Source organism: Peromyscus californicus, unplaced genomic scaffold (genome assembly GCF_007827085.1).
Source record: "Peromyscus californicus insignis strain IS unplaced genomic scaffold, ASM782708v3 Scaffold_13__1_contigs__length_99412109, whole genome shotgun sequence".
NCBI classification, from domain to species: Eukaryota; Metazoa; Chordata; class Mammalia; order Rodentia; family Cricetidae; genus Peromyscus; species Peromyscus californicus.
This window is the reverse complement of record NW_026294424.1, coordinates 4,933,994-4,957,233: the sequence shown is the minus strand read 5'-3', so window position 1 is coordinate 4,957,233 and position 23,240 is coordinate 4,933,994. Positions and strand designations below refer to the sequence as shown.

General features: G+C 47.5%; 1 protein-coding gene across 1 annotated transcript; it reads right to left on the bottom strand.

Annotated features, from left to right (window-relative positions):
* Positions 1-460: 460 nt before the first annotated feature.
* On the bottom strand, positions 461-22,326 carry LOC128109099 (negative elongation factor A). The gene is made up of 11 exons (XM_052736220.1): positions 22,031-22,326; positions 9,499-9,670; positions 8,110-8,271; positions 5,610-5,699; positions 4,137-4,267; positions 3,982-4,051; positions 3,485-3,573; positions 2,649-2,760; positions 1,550-1,821; positions 1,310-1,409; positions 461-1,211 (listed from the first exon to the last, which is right to left on the bottom strand). The coding sequence occupies exons 1-11, from the start codon at positions 22,238-22,240 to the stop codon at positions 1,027-1,029; spliced, it is 1,593 nt and encodes a 530-aa protein (XP_052592180.1). The 5' UTR covers positions 22,241-22,326; the 3' UTR covers positions 461-1,026.
* Positions 22,327-23,240: the final 914 nt, after the last annotated feature.

The following is a 23,240-nucleotide window of genomic DNA, read 5'->3' as shown; positions in this document are numbered from 1 at the left end:
GCTTAAAAACTTGAAGTTTGGGGGGGAGGGGGGAGAAATAAGAAATATGGACGAGAATTACCAGTTGGGGAAAAATAGCATTTAAAGTGGAAAAGTTGTGTTTGGAAAACTGTATTGAGTATTTTTTTATTAAAAAACTTTAAAGGCCTTTTTCTTATACTTTTTTTTATATGGAACTGTGTTTGAATCCACCAACTTCCTGGGTGCTACGAATTCTGGGCAGCAGGCTTAGGCCCATTTCTCAGTGCTGTAGCTGTGGCCTTGACTTTCCCGGTTGCTGCCTGTGACTGTGGCCTCACTCTACAGAGTGAACACCCCACGGGTGCCATGGACATTACCTACCTGTTTTCAGGTAGTCTGGTTATCTCCCAGCCCTGCCTCTCCTCCCCTGGGGTCCTGACAGTTGTAGAGGGAGGGGTTTGGTCCCAGAGCAGGGAGTCAAGCTAGCTTGAAACACAGCTCTGTGGGCTTTCTTTAGAAAAACTAAACTTTAATACTCACATCATTTGACAGTGAAAATAGGTACCCAGAGACAGGTTTGAAATGTTTACAACTGTACAAAAAACACACACAAATCCCTGGCAGGCAGTAGCACTGAGGCTGGTCATAGCCCCCCTCACAGCCTAGCCGGCCGGGTGTCACCTTTGGTCCCCTCAGCCTCATGAGGGAGGGCATGCACAAGCAAAGAAAGTCCTCTCAGCTAGTGCAGTTTTTTTAGAAGAAAAAATAAAGGTAAAAGTCTTAACAGGCACTAAAATGAACTTTTTTGGTTTAGCATTAAAATATTAATACTGAACCTAAAAAAAAAGTATCTTAATCACACAAAAACTAACCCATTATAATTAAAAAAAAAAAAAGTCTACACTCCCCAGAGAAATGATCTAAAACTTAAAACAGCCTGGGGCCCAGGAGCCTGTACATGGCAGGTGCTGGGTAGAGCACATCCTTGGGTATCTACTCGGGTCACTCAGAATAGCCAGCAAAACTTGTCTTCTGGCCTGATGAGGTCAGCAGCAGAGATGGCACTTAGGACACATTGGTCATGGGCTTGTACTTCTTGAAGCGTGTCCACTGGCCTGTGGCGTAGTTCATCTCGAACACTGTGTCCACTAGCATGGTGGTACTGCCCTGGCCGTCTGCCTTGGGCAGATCCTCTGTGTGCTCGCTGAGCTTGATCTGGATCACATCCCCCTGCTCCGGGCATGGGTTCTCTGTAGGGAGCAGGGGCTGCTGGGCAGGTGCCTGGGGCCAAGGAACCCATCCCCCAACCCATGGGGGGCACCTTCCAGGCCTAGTAGCACAGACGTACCTCGAGAGCCAGCCATGAAGCCCAGGATGAGGGCCTTCTCTGGCCGCGTGACCTTGTTTGCCGTCTTGAACATCTCTCGGGCAGCAAACATATGTTCTCTCTGTAAAGAGAGGATGGGGCGGCTGGGGCCACCTGCCTCCACCCACCGACCCTGCCAGGCTCATCCCAAAACACCCCCAGCTGCAAACAGGCAAAGCTATGCCATCCACCTAATGGTTATGAAACCTGCCAGGTACCTACCGTGAGGGACAGGTTCTTCTTGGGTTGCTGCTGAACAGGGGCAGGTGCCTGGGTCTGTGGGGCCACCATGGTCACTGGGGATGTCTGAGCAGTGGGAGTGGCAGCGGGGGGAGTAGTAGGTGTCAGAGGCGAGGTAGGTGCTGCAGGTGTTGGCGTAGCTGGGCTCAGGCCACTGTTATACATAGGCGCCCTTTGTTTAAACTGAGCTGGCAGTGTAGGGCTTGGGGCACTGGGCTCCTCAGGTGGTCGGCTGGCTTCCCGGGAAGGAGGGGCTGCAGGCAAAGCATGTTTCCTGAGGAGAGTTGTCCAGGAAAGGGAGTACATCCCTAATCTACTCACCCCACACCACTTTCCAGGCTGTCTGCCCCAGACACCATTTTCTGTAGAGGCAGCAGGCTCAACTCCATCTTCTAGGTCATGACAGCAATTGGGTCCTATACCCGCCTACCCTGTCTTGCTCCCACCGCTGCTGACCAGAAGCCCTTGCAGGCCTGCAGAGCCAGGGACATGAGCCCTGTGCACTACTACCCAGCAGGGCAGAACCTATATCCTCAGGCATTTCTAGATCCACAGATTTCAGTTATCCAGGACTCTGGCTAGCTCCTGGTCTATGACAAGTTTCCCATAACCCGGGTGATGGTGACAAGACACTGGAAAGCAGCTTCCCCAAACCTAGCATCCTCTTTGCCTCAGCAGGGCTGCTTAACTGACCCTTGACCCACTAACCAATAGACAAAGCTGAGCCCAATGGAACCAACCTCCCAAACAACTGACTAACCCAAGCGTATGTCTGACCCTGAAGGGATCATCCCTCTGTAGTATCCTTCCTCTGGGAAGAGACAATCCTCAGCTCCTCACCCACCCAGAGAACAGGGTGTCGAAAGTGGACTCAAATCAGGACTTCTGGCTTATTCCTTGGCCAGGAGCTCCCTCCACGCTGGATCAAGAGACAATGAGACAGGCGCTTTCATGCTGAGCAGCACCATGTGAGCAAGGCTACTTCCTAGGTGTAAATGCTCAGGCTCAATCCCGCTAATCCCAGGGCAAGTCCTTGTGTGAGCTGAGGGAATACTGGCTTAGCATACTGCAGGCTACTCACCTGGAGGCGTCTCAGAGCTGGGGATGTAAGAGGAGGCCGGTACCACACTGGGGGTAGAGGGCAGGTAACTTGTGGAGGGAAGTGCTGGCTCGCTATTCAAAGACCCAAGTTTCTGGAAGACAGAGGCTATGATCACTTCAGGCAGAGGTCAGGGTTTCAGTACACCTCCCTGGGGTATCTGGACAGCCTCCATCAGCCCCTGCCCCATCAATGGAGCAAGACAGCAGGTATACATATCCCCAGGACAGGGACAGTGGCTTCTCCAGGCTGCTAGACTCCAAACTTAAGCCATGGCCACCACCCCATGGTCCCAAACTGACAAATGGAAAAAGTTCAGCAATGCAAGGAGCTCAGAGACGGATCACACCCTGCAACCGGGCCACACTCCGCCTCCACACATGTAAACTCTGCACCTATGTCTCTGAAAACCTATTTCGATTTCCATAGCCAGCCTCTGGGGAAGAGCTGCTCTGGCTGACTCACCCTTCCAACCTACATGCAAGACCTGGTCTCCAGGGCACTGAGCTCTTAAACAAGAACCATACCCACTGGACAGAGAAGAAAGTGAGGTACAGAGGTATGGAGACACTCCAGGCAGTAATCCCAGTATAAAGCAGGTATTCGTTCCAAACACGAGGTTGATGCCCAAGTCAGGCTCTGCCACTTACATACATTTACATACATACACATCTGTACACACACTTTCACAGAACACATCTTAGTGGCTATCAATCAGGACAAGATGGGGCACATTATTTTGGCTGTGTCAGGGCCAGAAACAGTGGAAAGCGGTTATGGAGCATAATGCCCATGGCTGCACTGCATGGAAGTCCTACCTGTGTGGACACCAGGCCAGCAGCATAGTCAGGGGTGGCATTTTCAACAACTGTCTCTTCCTTGGTGGGCTTTTCCACCACCTCTGTGTCTGTCAATAAAGAGAGTTGGTTAGTGTCTCTCTGACCCAGCTCCAGTTCAGAGGTCACAAGTGTCCTCTGAGTAGGTCAAATGCAAAGCAGCATTGTGTCTTCAGGTCTCTGGGCAAAGCATAAGTGATTCCTTGAGCCAGGCATTATAGCCTGTAATCCTAACACTTGGAAAGCTACAAGCTTGAGGCCAGCTTGGACAGCAGTGTAAGACCATGTCTCAAAAGCCACTCCCTTCCCTCCCCCAAAAAAGACTCTGGGGAAAAGTCCCATTACCACTGTGTTAAGATAAAGCACTCGGAAATACTGGACCCGGGAGGAAACCCCAAAGCACCTAGACACACACAGCAGAACCAACCGCAAGCACGCGAGGCTGCAGTGCCTCCGGGCTTCAGATGCTCCATACACACCTAAAGTCCTCCTCCTCCTCTTTGCCTCTCGGCCAGCACCAACTGTATTCAGCTCAGAAATATCCAGCAGCTGGCAAAATAAACACATTCCATACTCAATTATAGAGCAAAAATCAAGGCTTGGTCTTTCCAGGACATGAAAAGGGATGTCCCACCTTTACACCCCTTTCTTTCTGCAGTGGTGTCCTCGAAGGCGGTATTGGGGTCCGGTTCCCAGAGGGGCTGAAGACGCTGGGTGTGGTGGGACTTCTGAAGGGGGCTTGCTTCGGGATGCCTTTGAGAGGGGCTACAGAAAAGACTGATGTCAGTGGTAACAGCAGCTTCTGAGTACAGGGTGGGCTGAGCAAGGTTGCCTCTGCCTCGGGGAGCCCCATACAAGTTAGTCTCTCCTATCACATTTTGCACTTTGTACGTTTTGTTCTGTACTAAAAAGAACTCGGGGCTGGGCAGAGCGGTGGTGGTACACGCCTTTAATCGCAGCACTCAGGAGGCAGAGGCAGGTGGATCTCTGAGTTCAAGGCCAGCCTGGTTCCCAGAGCAAGTTCCAGGATAGTCAGAACTACATAGAGAAACCCTGTCTTGAAAAAACAAAACAACAAAACCAAATTCTGCTGAAGCAAAGGCTCGGTGGTTACAGGCACTGGCTAGTCTTCCAGAGGCTCAATACCCAGCCCCACTGTTAGTTCCAGTCCCAAGGGATCTGATGCCCTCTTGTGGCCTCCAGCAGCACTGCACACATGTGCACAGACATACACCCACACAAAACACCCAGACACATACAATAGTAAGTAATGAAAACAACACACAACAACCCACAAACACAAAACCCCACTCAGACTGTTGGTGCCAGGTTACTGCACTGATGGGACCCACAAACCTCAGAGCATCCCTGAAGGTCTGTTGGGAAGACCCAGGCTGGGTACTCTGGATGTGCATGACTCATATCCTTTCTGGGGAGGCTGGAGTAGTGGAAGATGACTGTTGTCTAAGACACCAGAGACCTCCAAATCTCGTAGGACAAGAACTATCCAGATGGCGAACTCTGACCAGAAGAGTGAGATACACCAACTGACATTCTTGCTAAGGACAAAGGCATATTACCTTCAGCTGTTTGACCTTAACAAGTCTCAGAATCCTGACTTTCTACTTTTCTTACATGTCTCTCAGTACTGGAGGGCCACCCACTGAAGGAACTGTCCCTACTTCATCTTGTCCTTGTGTCTCAGCATCTGAGTTCTGTGTTAAGGTGTACCTATGTCCATCTGTCATCACTTGGGATGCCTTGTGCTACAAGCTGGGTCAGAGGTGACAGAGAGTGATGGTCAAACTATTCCTCCTTCAAGAAAAGTTTGTGCAGTTCCTGTCCTCAGGGGCATGGGAAGCAAGGTGGAGCCTATGCTACAGCAAAAAGCCACACCAAGGGAAGAATCAGGCCCTGCAGTAATAATGGCAGAATGGTAAGCCATATGGCCTCGCTTGTCCTCAGACATATCTATCTACTAGCTGCAGGGCCAGTGGGTCTCAGCTGTCAGGACTAATGTCTGAGTGGTTGTTCTGGTGAGGAAAAGTCAAACCACCCTGCCTGGCAAGCAAGAAGAGCACTGGCCTGAGAGCACACACAGTCTTACTTGTAGTATCCATCTTGCGGAGCAGCCCCCGGCCCTTGGCATGGAATGGCACCCCGGCGCTTCTCTTCAGCTGCTGGGCTGTCTCAGTGGCTGTGTAAAAAAGGAACAGGGTCAAGGGTCTCTTAGATCACAGGGCTGCTCAGCCAATAAAGTAACCTCAACAAAAGTGAATCAAAAAATACCCAAGGTGACTTCTTTGACAACCCAGCAGGAATGCAGCCAGTAACGCCACTACTGACCTTACAGCTAATACTCCTCAAAAAAAAAAAAAAAAAAAAGAGAGAGAGAGAAAGAAAAAGGAGGAACTGTTTCCTGGTGATTTATTTTATAAACCATTGCCTGTATAAAATCTAACATTAAGCTAAGAAGTAGTAGAAATTTTTTGTGCTACTTTGTAGTTGTCAGAGCTTGTGAGAAGTCTATTTTTCACTGGGCAGTGGTGGCACATCCTTGAATCCCAGGGCTCAGGAGGAAGAGGCAGGCAGATCTCTGAGTTTGAGGCCAGCCTGGTGTACAGAACACGTTCCAAGACAGCCAGGACTACAGAGAGAAACCCTGTCTCTTCATCAATGTTCTCAGGGTAGCCAGACGGTGACAGGAGATATGAACTACAGCACAAGGAGGCTCTGGTTTCCCTGGCGGGAAAGACAGAGGTGGCCAACTACTCACTCCATGGCTTCTGGGTAGCCAAGCCTCATCCTGGGGGCCTGTTTCTAGGTGTTTCTGAGAACACGCTGATTGGGCAACACTTAAAGTTCAACTTAATCTCCACTATATCTCCTCCAAAACGGGGGAGCTCAATCCACTGATGCCTTCCTTTTGCTCTGGTAACCAAAGCTTGTCTTGGAACAGATCCTGAGGCAGCACCTAGATGGACAGAGAGCCTGAAATGAGCACATGGCTAAGTCTCTCCCCTTGGATGTTCCCCACTCGATGCCTGTCTTCATCCGTGGACTCTCAGACCTCTGCCTGACTTTGCTCCATTCCCCCAGGGACTCTTTTGGCCATGGAAGGACTAACTCCGAGGTAGTATTGCAGAAGTTTTTCTCTTCTTGTGTCCTTCAATAGAAAATATTAAATTTCCCTATAAACTGCATTGGCTTTCTAAAGTGATGACCTAAGCCAAGAAAATACCATTGAGGGCACTGATGGAATATTTAAGAGGGTACTGATGGGGCATTTAAGAGACAGCGGCAAGATAGAGTCTTCCGTTAGCACAGAATGCCAACTATGAGAAAGAGCTGAATGTTCAAGAGAAAGAGATGATCGAAGCTGTAATAAAGCAGTACCAAATAATAAAGCCACCATCTGTTGTAAGTAAGCCCATGTGTCTAAGCTTCCCCCGTCACTAAGTAGCTTGACACAAGTTCAAATACAGTCAAGACTTTCTGTGTTTGGAAATTTCCACATAAGTGGCTCCAGAATCATCACAGTCACCTGTTGCGCCCCAGGGACCCTGGAGCCTGAGAGGGGCTGATATCTCACAGGTCCTGCAGCTATCTTTACAGCAGGCTCAGGCCCAGATTCCCCCGCGGTCTACATAAATATGAGAAAGAGCAGATCTTCCTGAAGGCTCATCAGGACGGCTGGAGGATTAACCCGAGTGCACTGGCAGGACCGCTGACTTCCCAACAGCAGGGCTGCGGCAGCTCTGCAGAGACCTTTCAGAGGAGCTCAGTCGGCCTGCACCACAGAGCGACAGGCAGCACAAACCCCAGCCCACTGACACACCCGGCTCCAGACTCTTCTTAGATTCCTTAAAACGGTATCTGCTGGGCCTGGGGCAGGTCTGTGATCCCAGCATTCAGGAGGCTGAGGCAGGAGAAGGGGGAACTCAAGCTAGCCTAGGCTACACAGACTGTTTTCCAAACACAAAACAAAACAGCAGCGCCATTTACAAATATTAGTAATGTTAACTGCATAGCCAAAATAATAGTTTATGACCCAGGCAGTGGTGGCACACACTTTTAATGGTGCACATAGAGAAAACCCTGTCTCCAAAATCCAAAAAAAAAAAGAAAGAAAGAAAAAGAAAATGTCTATGTTGCCTAGGCTGGTCTTAAGCCTATCTGGGCTCAAGTGATCTTTCTGCCTCAGTATCTCAAGAAGCTGCAACTCAGGTCCACAGTACACCTGGCTACTTAAAACCCATGCTTTAATGTTATTTGGCTAAAGGACACTTTTTCCAGCAAGTAAGTGCCTTCCATATAAACTGTTATAAGACATGATCTGGGAAAGCATTTAATGAAATCATCCAGCATCTTCTATGATAAAGACCAAATGTGGCTCAAGACCAAGGTCAGGACATAGGCAGCAGCCTCGCACCCCATCTTGGCCGGCATAGATTCCACTTTGTGAGATTACAGGAACCACGCTTGAAAACCCTAAGGTCTCTAAACAGCAGATCCAACACAGACAGGACAAGCTATGTCTTTTCAAGTAAACACATCTGAAAACACCACAGAGCAAAGAGCAGGACTGTTGTAACTCAGGCACTCACACTTCTGCAGCAGCTCTGCCCGCAGGGTGGCGCTCTTGGGTTTCCGCTTCAGCTGAAAATGCTTCACCGGTGGGGTGAGGGGCCCAGCGAGGGTGGTCAGGGCACTCTTGTTCAGGTACTGGCATTCCAGTGGCAGCATGGCAGATGCCTCGCACTCGCCCACTGTGGAGAACCAGAGTGTCACAGGAAGAAGTCAGAGCCCTTGCAGTAGGGAGCTCAGGCTGTGACCCTCACAGCTCACGTGCAGATGTGCAGACGGCTCCATGTAGGCTTTCATTATTTACCAGCATGGCAGCTTTGGCTTTGGTTTCAACCCCCCTGTGGTTCCCACCACTCCAGTTCTACCATCCCTAGAATCCAAGATCATCCAAGTGAGTCAGGACCAAAGGATAGGCCTGCCACCTAGAGGAAGGCTCATCAGACTCTCCAGGGGCTTCTTAAAGATAAGAAATGTGAGAAGAGAAGACAAGGATTCCTCAGTTATGTTAGCTGCAAGCCACAGACCACGGGGTCCAGGAACCACAGCACACTTCGTACAGCAGCATGGAGACCAGTCTCCTGCATCCTAACTACACGGCAGCCTCAACACCAGGAAAGGCCTCTCCCTCTGACTACAGAGTCCTGGTGCCTGGTCACCCCAGACACTACTCAATTGCAGTCTTATAAAACTCTCCACGTGTGCTTCCAGACTCAGTGTGGTCCCCAAGAGGTCAGAGCCTGAAATACCCCAAGGAGCTGCCCCAATCAACTACATGAGTGAAGTCAGCTGCCTCATCTTCCTGCTCCCAGGAGAATCAGCCACTCCAGGAAGGGAGGTGACCGGTGCAGGCCAGTGCTCCCAGTCTGCAACTACAAATTAACAAAACCCCCAAAGGTACTAGGGCCTCCCAAGCAGCCATTTAGAAGTGCGCATCCTCAAGCCTCCATTTTCCAAACAGGGAGAGAGCATCAGAGGCACGGACATTCCCACTGCCGCAGCTCTAAAATCACACCAACTGTTTTCCTGTTTTCACCTCAAATTCTAGCGACTTACTGGTTGGTTCTTAGTTATGATTCTACATTTATTATTTAGGACAGGATATATATGTTTTAGATCTGAAGATATAAACTGCAGGTGTTCATCCTCATGGAGCTTATGGAGAGAGACGGCAGTGGCAAGTAAACCATGGATGAGTCATACAATTCCAGACATAGCACATGCATGGGGACAGACATAGCACATGCATGCGAGAAAGTCATACAATTCCAGACATAGCACACGCTTGGGGAAGACTGAAGCATGCAAGAAAGGAGAGCCATAGCACATTACACCAACAGTGTGATACAGATAACCAGTTTCTAAAATGAGGTCCCCTTCCTCCAACTGTAAAATAAAGATAGGCTACTTACCTTTTTCTCTAAGTTCTCCTAAGATGTCTTGAACATTGGGGTTCTGCTCCTCGAGGTCTAGATTCAGTGAACCCGTGTCAGGAAAGGATTTCAGAATGTCAGCAACCATGAGGACCCAGGGATCTGAGTCCAGGGTAGCCAGTTGGATAATATCCATCAGAGCGCCCTTCATCTGCCAAGACAGAAGATGCCAATTACATGCTACCAGCCCCCTTTTTGCCCTCCTGGAACAGTGACAGCTTCAAATGCCCCCTGCCATGAATCTACCCATTTCCACACTGCAGCCTCTGGGTGACCTGTGGCAGTAACCACTGTGATAACCTGTTGTGGAATATTACTTTAACTGGGTAAAGATGTATTACTTTTGTTTATGCTGCATTTGTTTAATGATGTAAAGATATGCTGCTGTCTCACCTTGCCTGCCCAAGGCACCTGACTGGTCTAATAAAAAGCTGAACGGCCAATAACTAGACAGTAGAGGCGCAGGTGGGGCTAGCAGGCAGACAGAATAAGTAGGGGGAATCTAGGTTCAGGAGACGATGAGGAAAGAGAAGAGAACAAGGGAGAAAGAGAGGAGGTGCCAGCCAGACATGGAGGAAACAGTGAAAGTAAGACATGCAGAAGGAAAGAAAAGGTAAAAAGCCCCCAGGCAGGGCTGGAGAGATGGCGCAGTGGTTAAAAGCATTGGCTATTCTTCCAGAGGTCCTGAGTTCAATTCCCAGCAACCACATGGCGGTTCCCAATCATCTGTAATGAGATCTGGAGCCCTCACGCTGTATACATAATAAATAAAATTAAAAAAAAAAAAAAAGCCCCCAGGCAAAACATAGATGAAGAGAAACAGGTTAAGTTACAAGACCTAGTGGGACAAGCATAAGATAAGGCCAAGCATTCATAAGTCTCCTTGCTGGGTGGCGTTGGCACACACCTTCAATCCCAGCACTCGGGAGGCAGGGGCAGGAGGATCTCTGTGAGTTCGAGGCCAGCCTGGTCTACAGAGCAAGATCCAGGACAGGCACCAAAACTACATGGAGAAACCTTGTCTCAAAAAAACCAAAAATATAAAAAAGAAAAAAAAGAAAAGAAAATGGGTACAGACAGTCATAGGAAAAACCAAAGTTTAAAACTAATGAAGTCCTTAAAGAGAGATTAAGGTAATATAAAGGAAAAAAGTCACATAATGTAGTGGGTAGCCATTCCAGCTTTGATCTGGAAGTTCCAACCCCCATTGAGGCTTCGGTATCTGTCACGCACTACAAGGCGGGGTGAAGAGAGGACCTTAAGACCCGAGATCCAGTTGCGCTGCCTCTCTTCCTGCTTCGACCGGGAGGCTAGAGGTAGATCAAGGAGAGTTCTCCAGAGAACACCGCTGGACTGTGCTACGTCTTTCCCAGAACCCACAACCTACCTATCCCTTCATTTGTAAGTTTCGCCATTAAATAAATCTCCCTTTTAACTACGTGGAGTGGCCTTAATAATTTCACCAATAACATAAAGATGGGAAATACACAAGGAGTCAGGATTCTGTGATGATGGGCTGCTTTGAATTTTCTGAATGTTGATGAGTGAATGATAGATGCTAAGAGGGACTGTTGAATTAAACCAGCCTAGATACCTTAGGGATAAACTTAACTTTAAAATGGAATTCAGAAAATGCATTGCACTGGGGAAGAGGTTATGCTTTTGTTTCCATTAAGAAACAAAAGGCTGTGGATTCCTTCAAGGTTAACAAAGATCAGGTTTGGTCAGGGGAGATTTCCTGAAAAATCTTGGCTACAGACAAAGAAATAAACAAAACAAAACAACAACAAAAAAGTAGATGACAGGTGACTTATATACTGATCCCTCAGCATGGGAACAGTTCTGAGACTGGACAGCAAAGGTTGTAACTACTTTTCCCAGGACTTGACCATTATCTTAACTTTCTCAGGGTCCCTTAAAGATGGCATCATCCTCAGACAACAGGAAGCAGTCAAGAGAACACAACATCCACATTTCTAAGAGTTGGGGTGGTGGTTTTGTTCATTCAGTAGGTTATGGATGTTTGTCATCGTTTACGGGGAGATAGAAGAATATAGGATAAAAAGACAACTATTAACCTCAAATATTTTACATTGGTATGGATTTTGGTATATTGATACAAATTTAAAATTATGTTATACTGCATATATGTTCCTACTCTTGTTTGAGGGTGTTTCGAAAAACCAAAAAAAAAAAAAAATGTAATATATAATTAAGAAATGCAGGTTAGTAGTTAGTCATCTATAGTAATCAAACTTGTAGTCATGTTTCAAGGTCAAACATACATTTTAGATAGATACATGATCTTCAAATGCTTCAGAGACCTACAGAATATGGCATTAGAGATGTTTAATAACCTAAGGTTTTTCATGACAGCAAGACATATATGCTCCTGGCAGCACCAATTTATTTCAAAAAAGGATGATGGGCATTGAAGAAACTCCATATGGAGGCGTTTGCTTTCACTGTGGCAAAGCTAGCCATTTGGGCAGAAACTGCCCTTGCCTTGACTGCTGACAATGTGCTGTACACACTGGACATGCAGGACACACAGAAAAGTGACTGCTGAACTTTGCCAAAACAAGGCAGGACAGTCCTTCAAAATTCCTGCTTCATAGAAAAGCCTGCCAGATATTCTAGGTCTGTAGACTGAAGATGGATGCCCCAACATTGCAGAAGAATCTTAGGTGGCTGTCCAGGAAGCCAGATGTTTCTATAGTTTTGGAAGTAGCTTGCTGTTGTGGAATAATATTTTAACTATGTAAAGATGTGTTGCATTTATTTTACCTTGCCTGCCTAAGCCACACCTGATTGGTCTAATAAAGAGCTGAATGGCCAATAGGTAGGCAGGAGAAGGCTAGGCAGGGCTGTCAGGCAGAGAATAAATAATAGAGAGAATAAGGGAGAGAGGGACACACCAGAGGGCAGCTAGCCAGGCAGCCGGCAGTCAGCCAGATACAGAGGAAGCAGGAAAAGTAGAACATACAGAATCAAAGAAAGGTAAAAAGCCCTGAGGCAAAACAGAGATGAAGAGAAACAGGTTAAATTAAGTCATAAAAGCTAGTGGGACTAGCCTAAGCTAGGGCCAAGCTTTCGTAAGTCTGCGTGTCTTGATTTGGGAGCTGGCTGGTGGTCCAAGAAAGCATGCTCCAGAGTACGATTCTATTCAGGAGCAGCACTTCCCGTTTCCTCAAGGCCTTTAAATTCACTCACGCACCATCATGTCAGCTCCTGTGTTGTCTCTGTGATCACCCGCGTCCTGACACAAGGTATCCTCACTTCCCAAGCACATATTAAGGTGTTAGCAGCTCCACCTAATTCTGCATCCCTCGCTGAATAACTGAAACACAGACCACTGAAATACCGTTCTCTTTGATGAAATTGGTTGAAAACTGTTGTTTACTTAGCTTCTAGAGAATAAGGCTGTACAGAGTCTGAGATTACATACATATTCACAAATATATAAACACTATACTGAGAGAGACACTTATACAGCTCTGTGCTGGTTAGTTTTTGTCAACATGACACCAACTGGAGTCACCTGGGAAGAGGGAATCTCAGTTGAAAAAATGTTTCCATCAGACTGCCCATGGAAGAGTCCATGGGGGCACTATTACTTCTTTTCTTTCTTTTTCTTTTTGAGATAGAATCTCACCATATAACTCATGACCTGGAACTCACTATGTAGACCAGGCTAGCCTCACATTCACAGAGTCTGCTTGCCTCTGCCTCCAGAGTGCCTATATTATAGGCATGTGCCACCATGGGCTCATTTTCTTTCTTTCTTTTCTCTCTTTTTTTTTTTTTTTTTTTTTGGTTTTTCGAGACAGGGTTTCTCTGTGTAGCTTTGCGCCTTTTCCTGGAACTCAAGTGGTAGCCCAGGCTGGCCTCGAACTCACAGAGATCCGCCTGGCTCTGCCTCCCGAGTGCTGGGATTAATCTTTTCTCTTTCTTTCTCTCTCTCTTTTCTTTTTTCTTTTCTTTTTTTTTTTTTTAAAGACAGGGTCTCTATGTAGCTCTGGTTGTACTAGAACTCACTATTTAGACCAGGCTAGCCTTAAACTCACAGGTATCCATTTGCCTCCCAAGTGCTAAGATTAAAGGTGTGAGCCACCACACTGGCCATTTTTCTTGATTGATGACTGATGTGGTAGAACACAGCCCACTGTTGATGGTGTTACCCCATGATATAATGGCATAAGAAAGCAGGGTGAAGCCACTCAAGAGGCTAGCCTGGTCTACAGAGTGAATTGCAGGTCAGCCAGGGCTACAAAGAAAGAAACCCTGTCTCAAAACAAAACAAAGGGCCGGGCGGTGGTGGCGCACGCCTTTAATCCCAGCACTCGGGAGGCAGAGCCAGGCGGATCTCTGTGAGTTCGAGGCCAGCCTGGGCTACCAAGTGAGTCCCAGGAAAGGCGCAAAGCTACACGGAGAAACCCTGTCTCGAAAAACCAAAAAAAAAAAAAAAACAAAACAAAACAAAGTAAACCGTCTGAAAAAGGCACAGGGAACAAGCTAGTAAACACTGTTGCGCCACACCCTCTGCTCTGTTTCTGCCTGACTCCCCTCCATGATGGACTCTAAACTAAGCTGAAACAAACTCTTTCCTCTCCAAGTCGCTTTTAGTCATGGTGTTTTATTACAGCAACAGAAAGCAGACTAAGATAGAAATCACTATCAGATGTGGGGTATTGCGATGAATGACAGACAGACCATGTTGTTTTGGGGAGGATCGTGGACACATTTGGAACTTTGGGCTGGAAAAACCACTGAGTGCTTAGAACTTAGTGAACTGTTCTAAGAGCCTGGAAGACAGGAATGTTTAAACCAGTGCAGATAATGGAGGCCTGGTGTGTGAACTTTCAGAGAGAAGCAAAGACTATCCAGTCTGTTCCTGGATATTTTGAATTGAGAATCTGTGGTTTCTGGTCAGTAAGAGCTGACCAGAATCAGCTGTGATTAAAAACAAACATCATCACTGAAATGTTTCCTTTAGGTCAGCACACAGAGCTGTAGTCCAGAGGGTGGAAAAGGCTGCATCTCAAGCTGGCAGCTGAACTTGGTCATGTGTGAGTCTCCCAGGTGACTACTGGCTTTGGTGGCAGGAGAGCTGGGGTCTGAAGGCGACCTGGGGAACAGCTGAGGTTTAAGTCCCTGCAGAGAGGCCAAGAGACCATTGGCAAAGGTGCAGCCTGTGGAGACCCCGGCTTATTTTAGTTGCTAGTACCATGGGATAACCACCAAGGGCAGCCAAAACTGTGGAGGGGGCTAGCTTGAGCCTATGAGCTTAGGAAACAAGCTGTACATGCTGTGGATGGCAGACTCAGGGATGGAGCTGCTCAAGCCCTCTGGAGCCTAGAAGCTCAAGAGTAAGTCCATTATATTTTGAGACACTGGATTTTTACAGAGAGCTTTGATTTTTAAAGTTATGAAACTTTTTTTAAAAAGATTTATTCATTTATTTATTTATTAATTATGTATATAGTGTTCTGCCTACAGGCCAGAAGAGGGCACCAGATCTTAACCTCTTAACCTCTGAGCCATCTCTCCAGCCCCAAAATGATGAAACTTTTAAAAAAAAACCATAGGACTTGCCTGGTGGTGGTGGCACACACCTTTAATCCCAGCACCTGGGAGACAGAGGCAGGCAGATCTTTCTGAGTTTGAGGCCCAGCCTGACCTACAGAGTGAATTCCAGGACAGCCAGCGCTACACAGAGAAACCCTGACTCCCTGACTCGAAAACCAAAAAAAATTAAAAGAAAAGAAAAAAAGACAGGGACTTAAAAAGCTGGGCTGGGCCAGGCGGTGGTGGCGCACGCCTTTAATCCCAGCACTCGGGAGGCAGAGCCAGGCGGATCTCTGTGAGTTCGAGGCCAGCCTGGGCTACCAAGTGAGTTCCAGGAAAGGCGCAAAGCTACACAGAGAAACCCTGTCTCGAAAAACCAAAAAAAAAAAAAAGTTGGGCTGTATTTTATATTTTGATATTAACATGATTTTAGGGACAAAAAAAATGGAGAGATTATGTTTTAACAGTGATGTTTTAATGTTTAAAAAGTTATGTTTTGCCGGGCAGTGGTGGCGCACGCCTTTAATCCCAGCACTCGGGAGGCAGAGCCAGGCGGATCTCTGTGAGTTCGAGGCCAGCCTGGGCTACCAAGTGAGTTCCAGGAAAGGCGCAAAGCTACACAGAGAAACCCTGTCTCGAAAAACCAAAAAAAAAAAAAAGTTATGTTTTAATGTGTTTGTGTGTCAAGATGACTAGGGGTCAACTGTGCTGGTTAGTTTTTTCAACTTGACACAAACTAGAATTATCTGGGAAGAGGAAACCTCAACTGAAAAATGCCTCCATAAGACTGACTTATAGGCAAGTCTGTTGGGACAACTTCCTCTTTCTTTTTTTGAGACAGTCTCAAAAAAAGAAAAAAGAGACAGAGTCTCACTTGGATGGCTTGGAACTCAGAGGTCCGCCTACTTCTGCCTCCTGAGTGCTCAGATTAAAGGAATGTGCCACCACAATAGAATCATTTTCTTGACTTATGACTGATGTGGAAGGGCTCAGCCACGTGTGGGCGGTGCTATGTTTTGTAAGAAAGGAGGCTGAACAAGCCAGTAAGCAGCACTCCTCCATGGCCCCCGTTCAGTAAGCAGCACTCCTCTATGGCCTCTGTTTCAGTTCCTGCTTCGATTTTCTGCCCTGACTTCCTCCAGGACAGACTTTATAAAATCAAGCTGAAATAAGTCACTCCCTAAGTTGTTTTTGGTTATGGTGTCTTATCACAGCAATAGAAACCAAACTAAGACAACACTATAGCAGTTATTTTCTATTGCTGTGATAAACATCATGACCAAGGCAACTTACAGAACAAGGAGTTGACTTGGGTTTGGGGTTCCAGTATGAAAGCCACCAGGCAGGGAGGTGTGGCAGCAAACTCATGGCTGGAGCAGAGCTGAGGGTTCACATCTTTACCACAACGATGATGCAAAGAACGAACTTGAAATGACCAGAGTCTTTAAAATCTGAAAGCTCACCCCACCCTGTGATATACTTCCTCTATGGAGGCCACACCTCCTAAGCCTCCTAAAACAGTGCTACTAACTGGGAGCCAAGTATTGAAATCCCAGAGCCTATGGGGGATATCCTCATTCAAATCACCCAAACACTCACACCAAGAAAAAAAGATGACTTAAGCTAGTATTAATGTCAGATAAAAACTGTTACAATGGCCAAGCACAGTGGTGCATCTCTTTAATCCAGCACTCGGGAGGCAGAGAAAGATGGAGCTCTGTGAGTTCAAGGCCAGTCAGGGCTGCACAGTGAGAGACTCTTATTAAAAACAAACAAACATAGAGCGCTTGCCTAGCAAGTGTAAGGCCCTGGGTTCGGTCCTCAGCTCTGGAGAAAAAAAAAAAAAAGCCAAACAAACGTAAGTGGACCTAAGGGCCACCAAGACGGTTTAGCACTAAGTAAGGACACTTCCAATGCACTCAGCCTGACAACCAGAGTTCCACCTTCAGAAAAAACCTACTCTCACAAGGTGTTCCGTGACCTCCGCATATAAAGTGCAGCAATGTAATAAATAAACGTAATAAAAATGAAAAAATAAGGTGAGACAATCTTTATGAACTCTTATTTTAAAAAGACCTAAGGAAGCCGGGCGGTGGTGGCGCACGCCTTTGATCCCAGCACTCGGGAGGCAGAGCCAGGCGGATCTCTGTGAGTTCGAGGCCAGCCTGGGCTACCAAGTGAGTCCCAGGAAAGGCGCAAAGCTACACAGAGAAACCCTGTCTCGAAAAACCAAAAAAAAAAAAAAAAAAAAAAAAAAAGACCTAAGGAAGCTGGGTGGCGGTGGCACACGCCTTTAATTCCAGCACTTGGGAGGCAGAGGCAGGTGGATTTTTGTGAGTTCGAGGCCAGCCTGGTCTACTGAGCGAGATCCAGGACAGGCACCAAAGCTACACAGAGTAACCCTGTCTCGGGAAAAAAAAAAAAAAAAACACGTTAGCAAATACTGAGATCTCCACCTGCTGTTCATTTCACAAGGTAACTGCAACTACAGAGTTAAATACACCTATTAACACGAACCCTAAATAGACAAAGCAACAGTTGATACAGAGGAACAGGCAAATGCAGGATGCTACAATGGGAGGATCAGCAGAGCAAGCAGACAGTACAGTAAGGTAAGAAAAAGAAACCAATAAACCCTAATCACACACAGAGAACAGTTACAATAAGATCTCGGCCCAGAGACAGGTGTACGCCTTTAATCCCAGCACTCAAGAGGCAGGGGCAGATGGACCTCTGTGAGTTCCAGGTCAGTCTGGTCTACATAGTGAGCTTCAGGACAGCCAAGGCTATGTAGAGAGACCCTGTCTCAAAAACAAAATAAAACAAAACTAAAACTAAAAAATAAAACAAAACACAAATAATAAAAAAGGAAGACCTCGGCCCAGGTGCTATTCAGACTCTTTACCTAAAGTCTAAAGTATTTCTATATACCATTAGCAAATAAAAATATGAAATATACCAATACAGGAGAATCATAAAACTTAATTATGGTTCTAAATAACTGCCCAAACCTCTAGGTCACAAAACTCTACTTTATACATTAGATATCATATTATATATGTGTGTGTGTATGTATTATGTATATGTAGAATTTGTTTTTCGTGACAGGGTTTCTCTGTGTAGTCCTGGCCGTCCTGGATCTTGTTCTATAGACCAATCTGTCTGCCTCTGCCTTCTGAGTGCCGGGATTAATGTTGTGTGCCACCATCGCTCACCAAGGTTCTCTGCTATTAAGATCATTTACCCTGTGAGCTGAGGACATGGCTCAGTTGGTAGAGTGCTTGCCCAGCCAGTCTGATGCCCTGAGTCAGATCCCCATACCCACATCAAGAGCCCTGCCCAGCAGGTATATATCGACGGTCCAGCACTACAGAGGTGGACACAGGAAGAGCCCACGAGTTTGCTGTAGAGCAAATGAGGCAGACGCCCCAGGATTCCACGTGCATGTGCACACATACTTGCAGAAATGTGCACACATGAACGAACATGAAAACAGAAAAAAGATACACACACAAAAAGACAGACTGATAGAAGTTGCTAGGGGCCAAGAAAAGCTGAAGCCATTCCTGATGGGTAGGTGAAAGCTTTACCCTGTATGTCACTGCTGCAGAATATCTCATTGAGTTTGCACTATTTCCTGGAAATACCTGTTTCTAGTTGTGGTGTGGCTCAGCCCTAGCACACACCTTGAACCCAAGAGCTTTCTGCTTGAATACTGTAGACAGAATCAAACAAAGTCAACCATAGGTCAAGAGGTGGAGCAAGCAACCAGTTGACAGGAAGTGAACATTGGATTATTAAGAAAGAAACCACACCTTTAATCCCAGCACTTGGGAGGCAGAGGCAGGCGGATCTCTGTGAGCTTGAGGCCAGCCTGGGCTACAGAGTGAGTTCCAGGAAAGACGCAAAGGTACACAGAGAAACCCTGTCTTGAAAAACCACAAAAAGAAGAAGAAGCAAAAAGAAAAAGAAGAAGAAAAAGAAACCACAGAGAGTAACAGGGAGTCAGGAGGACAGATGGAGATACACAGGAAGTAGAAGGGAGGGACATTCAGTTTGAAGAGAGGTTTTGAGATATCTCAGGAGAAAGAAGCTTCTGAGATGTCAGCTGAGGAGGAAGGTCAGCTTTCTCTGCTTCTCTGAGCTAGCAGGCTTACACACACACACACACACACACACACACACACACACACACACACACACACACACACACACACACACAATATGGCTCCTGCTGTGGGATGGTCTGTATGTCAAATGTGTTGCTGATTGGTCAATGAATAAATCACTGATTGGCCAGTGGCCAGGCAGGAAGTATAGGCAGGACTAACAGAGAGGAGAATTGAGAGAACAGGAAGCTGGGTGAGAGAGACACTGCCAGCCGCCCTGATGAGAAACAGCATGTGAAGATGCAGGTAAGCCACGAGCCATGTGAAAAGGTATAGATTAATAGAAATGGATTAATTTAAGCTGTAAGAACAGTTAGCAAGAAGCCTGCCACGGCCATACAGTTTGTAAGCAATATAAGTCTCTGTGTTTACTTGGTCGGGTCTGAGCGGCTGTGGGACTGGCAGGTGAGAGAGATTTGTCCTGACTGTGGGCCAGGCAGGAAAACTCTAGCTACAGGCTCCAGAGTCTTTATTGGTAAAATCAAACGACTGAAATTTTGTTAAAAACATGTCACACATCAAGACACACTAACAATAAAGTAACAGTAAGTTGCTGTGGAATAATCCTTCTGTACACTGTGTGAATATATGTCACTATGATTAGTTAAATAAACAAGCTGACTGGCCAACAGGTGAACAGGATAAAGGTAGGAGGGCTAAAGTTTGGCGGGAAAGCCAAACAGAATGACGGGATGAGGAAGGGCGGAGTCAGAGGAGTCGCCAGCCAGATGCAGAGGGAGCCATGCCAACAAAGGTACTGTCATGTGGCAGAGCCTAAATAAGGAATATGAGTTAACTTAAAATGTAAGAGCTAGTTAGTAACAAGCTTGAGCTATTGGTCAATCATTTATAGTTTATATTAAGTCCCTGAGTGATTATTTGGGAGTAGGTGGTGGGAACAGGAAAATCTCCACCTACAGTAAGTAGCTCAGCACATTATTAGCACAACAGGCAAATGCCTTAAAAAAAAAAAAAAATGCTCAGAAACACTCACAGCAGAAGACACAGTGCAGAAAAGAGAGTCAATCTGCAGGTGGTGCTGGACCGTTCATAGCCACATGTAAAACTGAACGCTCAGCTTCACAAAACCAGTCCTAGCCCATGGGAGAATGAGGTTTACCATACAGCGCTAACTAGAGAGCCAGGGTGCCTAGCATCAAGGAAGGAGCCCTTCCTGAACAAGGCCAAGCAGGCATCGACCACAGGGAAGGAGAGGCAATACACCACCTGCCTAGGAACCAAGAGCTTCATCCAAAAAGCTAAGCCATAGCTGGGAACAGCTGTAACATGTCACCGAACTCAGACAGTAGCCAGCATCTATTAAAAAGACTATTCCTCCAAAGCAACAAGTCAAGAAAAACAGACAACCGGGGGAGGAAAAAATTGAACAACTCTCTCTCTCTCTCTCTCTCTCTCTCTCTCTCTCTCTCTCTCTCTCTCTCTCTGTCTCTCTCTCTCTCTCTCACACACACACACACACACACACACACACACACACAGTCCAACAGAAAAACAAACAGATGACACAACATTCAACCAAACATCCTAGTAATACCTACACATTTACTTGCCCTATATGTTTTAGTATTGCTTGATAATATCACTGTGAAAAGACAATTGGCCATAATCCTGCTGCCACCCACAATTCTACTTCTAGAAAAATGCATGCTCACCATCCCCTGGTATCAGTCACAACAGAACCAGCTGACATGAAACAGAAATAAAAGAATGAAAAAAACTAGCCACAACCTAATCGTCCAAGTGCTGTGTGTTCGGAGAATGGAACACCATATAATGCATGGAAAATCAAACTGTCTGCAGCAACTTGGATGAATCTGTCCAGGTGTCTCCCGACAGAAGACACACCCACACAACATCGAAAATGCATGTAACATGGTAACATGCTGCCATATTAAGTTCAAATGAGGCCAAAACTAAATACTCTTGCTAGGAATGCACACAAATTGATAATCCTGCAAGAAGAGATACATGTTTACTCTTGTGGGAAAGACAGAGAAGCATGGAGGTGCTTTGGAGGATGCAGCCTTGTTCTCTCGTATGGACGAGATAACAGGAGTGGGTCATTTAGCTATTAATATTTGCTAAACTGAAAAAACATGCAGTTTTTTTTATAGCGCAACAAAAACTAAAATTAACCAACCTTAATGATATAACGGTAACCAGAGATGTTGAAAAACTAAGATGCTTCGGTGTTTTTGCTGTCAGATGTGGTGGCCCAGACCTGCAATCCCAGCCCTCCAGATAGTGATGCTGGAGGACACCAAGTACGTGGTCAACCTGGACTACACAGTGAGACCCTGTACATATATTTTGTGTGTGTGTGTGTTTGCAAAGAATCGTATATTTTGCACAGAGATGCAACATGGAGTAAGAATGAACTGGAGTCCACAGAATAGAGAGGAAGCTAAGCAGACTGATACTCCGTGAGGCGAAAGCAACAAAATTAAGGTCAGCAGTCACTTGGAAAGTTACACTAAGAGCCCCAACCCAAAGGAGGCTTCGGAAAGGCAGCGTCCAGTACTCCGCGCCGGGCCTGCCTGGCTGAGGGCTGTTCCGGCCTTGGGCCCACGACCCCCGAGCCCCAGCACAGCCCAGCGGCTGGAGGCACTAAGGCGTCGGGCCGAGTGGGGAGGCCCAGCGGCGCCGACCCGGAGATGCGCGCGGTCAGCGGGATAGAGGAAAGGTACGGCGCAGGTGCGGGCTGCAGACAGGATCTGCGCTCTGGCCCGAGAGAGGCCGGCCCGCGCCCTCACCTCGTCCACCGTGCGGCGCGGAAGATGCAGCGTCCCGAGCAGCAGCTTGAGCTTCACAGCCGATGAGAGGCGGTGGAAGCAGAGGCGGATGTTGTCGATGACCGCCGCGGTGAGCAGGGACGCGATGCTGGGCGGCGCCCACAACTCGTCCGTGGCGCCCAGCTTGTTGTGCAGCCACAGGCCCGTGTCGCTCTCCCGCATGGACGCCATCTTGGCGGCGGTAGCGCGCGCCGGCCGGCATCTTACGCGGACGCCTACGTGTCCCGAGCGAGGACCCCCAACATGGCGGCGCCCGTGGGCGCGGGGCGGGGCCTCGAGCGACGGGCAAGCGCAGTTGCAGACGGCCGCGCCTTCCCGAGGCTTCGAACAGAGGCGCCAGAGCCCGAGCGATACGGCGCCGGGAGGAGACCTGTGAGCTTCCGTACCGCATCATGGCGGCGCCCAGCCGGGAGCCCGGCAATGACGCCGGCCCGAGTTGAGTCGAGGTGCACCGCCCGGAGATGGGGGACAGAGCTCGGTTTCACCTTAGGCTGTTCTGTAGGCGAAAAGTCTGGAAAGGCCTTTGGCATCGTTCCTCACAGCCTCACTTTGCAGCCCGGAATCCCCTCCCTCTTCCCCTTGCCCATCCTGCAGACATTTTTAATGTGAGGTCTTGGGGAAGAATAAGAAAGGAAGGGTTGTGGCTTAAGAGTGATGTGTTTGTGTGTCAAGTTGACCAGGGGTCAGTTGTACTGCTGGTTTTATGTGTCAACTTGACATAAGCTAGACCTATCAGAGGAGGGAACCTCAGTTGAGGAAATGCCTCCATGGGATTCAGCTGTAAGGCATTTTCTCTATTAATCCAATGGAGAGGGCCCAGCCCATTGTGGGTGATGCCATCCCCGGGTTGCTGGTCCTGGGTTCTATAGGAAAGCAAGCTGAGCAAGCCATGGGAAGCAAGCCAATAAGCAGCACCCCTCCGTAGCCTCTGCATCAGCTCCTGCCTCTGGGACGCGTCGAAACAATAGAAACCCTAAGACAGGTTGGTACTAGGAATGTGAGTCCGATTACAGGTCTGTTCCGTGTGTGACACAGATGCCCAGGTCGAGATGCCTGTGGCTAATCATCAGAGTTGCAGCTCCACCCCCCCTCCCCCATTTCCTGGCGCTCCCTAATGCTGAGGTTACCAACAGGCGCCACCACCTGGCCTGTGACTTTTGGGGGGTAGAGT

What these genes read in the sequence shown, in the direction of transcription:
- LOC128109099 (XM_052736220.1), bottom strand. Translation starts at nt 22,240, where the DNA reads ATGGCGTCCATGCGGGAGAGCGACACGGGCCTGTGGCTGCACAACAAG. An exon ending in CGCGCCGCACGGTGGACGAG is followed by an intron (nt 9,671 to 22,030) that starts GTGAGGGCGCGG and finishes CTGTCTTGGCAG; the next exon opens with ATGAAGGGCGCTCTGATGGA. An exon ending in GGCAGAGCTGCTGCAGAAGT is followed by an intron (nt 5,700 to 8,109) that starts GTGAGTGCCTGA and finishes TTTTTTACACAG; the next exon opens with CCACTGAGACAGCCCAGCAG.